At 37.3% G+C, this 4128-nt stretch overlaps 1 protein-coding gene and 1 long non-coding RNA gene across 2 annotated transcripts; both read right to left on the bottom strand.

The window, feature by feature from the left end:
* Window positions 1-1311: 1311 nt before the first annotated feature.
* LOC135644178 (alpha-galactosidase 1-like) lies at window positions 1312-3218 on the bottom strand. Its single transcript, XM_065161647.1, has 11 exons — window positions 3091-3218; window positions 2925-3000; window positions 2789-2847; window positions 2648-2713; window positions 2476-2559; window positions 2338-2402; window positions 2181-2263; window positions 1984-2074; window positions 1859-1908; window positions 1636-1776; window positions 1312-1543 (listed from the first exon to the last, which is right to left on the bottom strand). The coding sequence occupies exons 1-11, from the start codon at window positions 3216-3218 to the stop codon at window positions 1424-1426; spliced, it is 963 nt and encodes a 320-aa protein (XP_065017719.1). The 3' UTR covers window positions 1312-1423.
* Window positions 3219-3312: 94 nt separating this feature from the next.
* LOC135644723 (uncharacterized) lies at window positions 3313-3877 on the bottom strand. The gene is made up of 4 exons (XR_010498583.1): window positions 3715-3877; window positions 3589-3647; window positions 3445-3501; window positions 3313-3354 (listed from the first exon to the last, which is right to left on the bottom strand). It is a non-coding gene; the product is annotated as an uncharacterized LOC135644723 (long non-coding RNA).
* Between the last annotated feature and the right edge of the window lie 251 nt (window positions 3878-4128).

Here is a 4128-nt window from a genome sequence, read left to right as displayed (position 1 = left end):
CTTGGTTTACATCAATCACTTCCTCATTGCCATGGTTAGCCAAGGTTTCCTTGGTCATGCTCCATACATCACAACCGATACTAAGAGGAGCCTGCAAGGATGGATTGGATTGGAGTGAAGAAATATGTAAATATAATCTTCACCACGCAGAAAGATAATGAGAGAGAGAGTTGATGAAACACTAAAACGGATGCCTTGAAGTATTTATGAGCAATACACTTGATGCATCATATCATAAACCAGTTAATAAAAACTCATTTACAAACCGTTGAATCGCGATCATGCTCAGCCCAACATCTACGTGTCCATGCCATAGGCAATTCATCAGATTTACTCTCTCTAAATCTAAAGAAAATGAAATTGTGAGTAAGGTTGTGAGAGGCATAGCATCTGCTATAACACCGAAACAAAGCATCACTAGCTTGTCATAAACCGATCTACTTATTTTTTGTTGGAGAAAACACATCAATATATTTGTACCTGATTCTCTAATTATAGTCTCGTTATATTTGTACCTGATTCTCTAATTATAGTCTCGTTGATATCACAATAAAAGTGATTCCAAGTGTTCCAACTATAACACTAGCATTCGCTAACAGATTCCGACGCTCGCATTCGCGAGCAGATTCTGACGCTCGCATACGCGAGCAGATTCCGACGCTCGACAATCGATCTTTCTATGCCAATCAAACGTGGGCTACACAACATCACCACCGCGATCATCACCACTAATTTACTTTATAGCAATCAAAGACACCCTATTCCGTTAGTATGATAGGGATTTTCTATTAGGAAAGATTTCGATAAGATTATCAAAATCTCATAGATATTTTTAGAATATATTATTAAATTTTAAATTATAAAATATTATCTTGATTACATCAATAATAAAGATTAGTTTCCGATATGATTTATCACGATCTCCTTAATATTTTAATATTATATTATCATAATCGTAAATTATAGAATTGATAATAATATATTACAATGATTATATCAATAATTAAAAAAAATATTTTTAATTATAAAATAATATAGAAATCATTAAAATAAGATTATCAAGATCTCATAGATATTTTAAAAATATTTTATTAAAATTTCATATTATAAAATATTTTATTATCAATTATTTATAATTGATGAGATGAGATCCCCACAACCCACTCGCTCGTTCGAACATTAAAATCAATCCCCGATCGGAACCAAAGCTTACACGCATGAAAAGGAATATCACAGTATGCGATTTCTTAGGGGAAACAAGTTATGAATAAAAAAAGCTCGTATTCCTCAATTTCATTAAAATACCTTCAAATTTAAGCATCGAATTTGTACATGAATTTATTCATCCTACGAGCCATCTACTTCATTAAAATACCAATAAATTCAAACATCGAATTTGTACATTTATTCAACCGAGCGGTGACTAGACTTTCGGTTTATCCTCTTCTGATTGTGTAAGAGGCGTCAACAGAAACATCTTGCAGGCATGGTGGTGTACGTCGGCTGTCAGTTCGTTCACGAACCTCTTCTCTAGTGTCGCATGCTACAGCAACCAATAATGTACAACCATGTTAACTACAACTGTCAATCGGTGACTGCAATGTGTAGGAGAAGATAGCGAAACATTTGGAGTACCTTCCAAAGATCTCTAACTTCCACAACCGTGTTTGGTGGAAGACCGATGTCATCCCATTGAGCTGTGATGGTTCTGAATTCAGGGGAACGGTTCAACAGAACGACTACAGTTCTGTATCCAGAGAGAGGTCCTGCCCAAACCTACATCCAAACTTCCATGATCTCAGGACTTGCTTCATGGGATGGCAGAATATGAGAACAACTTGAAATGCCAATTACCAACCTCGGAATCTCCATACATTCGCACCTTCTTAGCTTGAACACCGAGAGGATCTATTCATCAAAAAACAAACCATATGTGAAAGCCATACTCATGAGAGCCCCATCGAACTCGTTGCATATCCCTACCTTGGTTTACAGCAATCACTTCGTCGTTGCCAAGGATAGCCAAGGTTTCCTTGGTCATGCTCCTTACATCACAACCGATAATAAGAGGAGCCTGCAAGGATGGATTAGATTGGAGTGGAGCAATATGTAAATAGAATCTTCACCATGCATAAAGATAATGAGAGAGAGAGAGAGAGAGAGAGAGAGAGTTATGCTACCTTGGAAGCAGCCCAGAGGCTGAAGTGCACGATGTACTCATCGTTACTCATACCACCATTTCCAACTTCGAGCATGTCTGGATCTATAGACGTAAGCCGACATGTCAGACGTCTTGCACAAAAAATGATGGGATCGGCTAATTATGTAGGCACTTACCATTCCAACCGCCGGGCCTTGCATGCTTAGCGTAAACTTCATTCTGATCTGCCCTCGAGACCATACTGCAACATAAAGAAACAACAAACATTATGCCACACAAGAACATCAAGAAGAAACAAAGATGAATGACCGTACCTTTCCCATGAATCGTTTATGTCGAAAGTTGTTCTCCAACTATTCCCCAACTTGTCAGCCCAAAGAGCCGGGTGCATATCTCCCCTGAATCAGAGAGAACAAGAGCAGAGTCGATCAGTGAAGAAGCAAGAATTGTTTGCTCATATTCTCTAATATTCTTTTTCTTTTTTACCATTCACATAAAGAGACAAAAATTGGTCTGCCTGTTCTCATCAGAGCTCGAGTCATCTCAGGATACCTATATCGACAGTTCTTCCTTGTTTTAGTGACACACACGAAATCTCACCGAGACGGAAAAAAAAGAAAACATTACCGCTTCATCGGTTTCAAATCATCATTGTTACAATTATCGTACTTGAGGTAATCAATGCCCTGGTACAAGAATAAGAAGAATCAACAAGCTAATTCGTATCAGAGAAAGCTTCAATAGTTCGACCACGCATGCTCACCCATGAAGCAAAAGTTTCAGCATCTTTCTGCTCATGACCAAGCGAACCTGGCATCGTCTGGCTGCATGTTTGGTGCCTGCAATGCCCGACAAGTCTTATTTCAAGAACTCACAGATCGAGACAGTCATGAAGAGATGATCAGGATTCATTGTTCCGCTAGACTTACCCTGCGTCCGAGTAAATACCAAGTTTAAGCCCCTTGCCATGAACATAATCCGCAAGAGCTTTGATTCCTGATGGAAACGTCAACCTTTTTGGCACCATATAACCCTGGAAGCATCCATGAATGACCATGAGAGTTGATGAAACACTAAAACGGATGCCTTGAAGTATTTATGAACAATACACTTGATGCATCATATCATAAATCAATCAATAAAACCCCATTTACAAACCGTTGAATCGCGATCATGCTCAGCCCAACAATCATCTACATGTCCATGCCATAGACAATTCATCAGATTTACTCTCTCTAAATCTAAAGAAAATGAAATTGTGAGTGAGGTTGTGAAAGACATACCTATGTTAACATATCGATATCCAAGTTTAGCAAGCCCAGTAGACACCAATGAATCCGCTATAACACCGAAACAATGCATCACTAGCATGTCATAAACCAATCTACTTATTTTTTATTAGAGAAAACACATCAATATATTTGTACCTGATTCTCTAATTATAGTCTCATTGATATCGCAATAAAAGTGATTCCAAGTGTTCCAACTGCTCTTAAAAATCTTATGATCAGAAAAATTTACATGAATCTATCAAATAAAAAAAAAAAACATACCCCATGGGAGGAGTCATCCCAAGCCCATTCGCAAGCAGATTCCGACGCTCGATGATCGGTCTTGCTTCGATGCTAATCAAACATTGGCTACACAACATCACCACCGCGATCATCACCAAACCGATTTGTTTCTTCATCTTCCTCACACAATTGTACTTTCTCATACACAGTATTTCCTTATAATACTTCCTTATATTTACGTCGAGAGCTTTATAGCAATAGCAACCTATTCCGTTAGTATTGATAGGGATTTTCTGTTCTTAAAAGATATCGATAAGATTATCACGATCTCATAGATATTTTTAGAATATATTATTATAATTTTAAATTATAAAACATTATCTTGATTACATCAATAATAAAGATTAGATCTCAAAAAGATTTTCGATATGATTTATCATGATCTCCTAAATA

The sequence above is a fragment of the Musa acuminata genome, chromosome BXJ3-8 (genome assembly GCF_036884655.1).
Source record: "Musa acuminata AAA Group cultivar baxijiao chromosome BXJ3-8, Cavendish_Baxijiao_AAA, whole genome shotgun sequence".
Taxonomy (NCBI): Eukaryota; Viridiplantae; Streptophyta; class Magnoliopsida; order Zingiberales; family Musaceae; genus Musa; species Musa acuminata.
The sequence above is the reverse complement of the archived record's forward strand: the minus strand, read 5'-3'. Positions and strand labels throughout refer to the sequence as shown.

Bases quoted from the DNA above. Each gene is read 5' to 3' on its own strand.
- LOC135644178 (XM_065161647.1), bottom strand. From the start codon at position 3,218: ATGGTCATTCATGGATGCTTCCAGGGTTATATGGTGCCAAAAAGGTTG. The intron at 2,848-2,924 runs GTGAGCATGCGT...TTCTTGTACCAG, and splicing joins CTGAAACTTTTGCTTCATGG to GGCATTGATTACCTCAAGTA. The intron at 2,714-2,788 runs GTAATGTTTTCT...CTGTCGATATAG, and splicing joins GATTTGAAACCGATGAAGCG to GTATCCTGAGATGACTCGAG.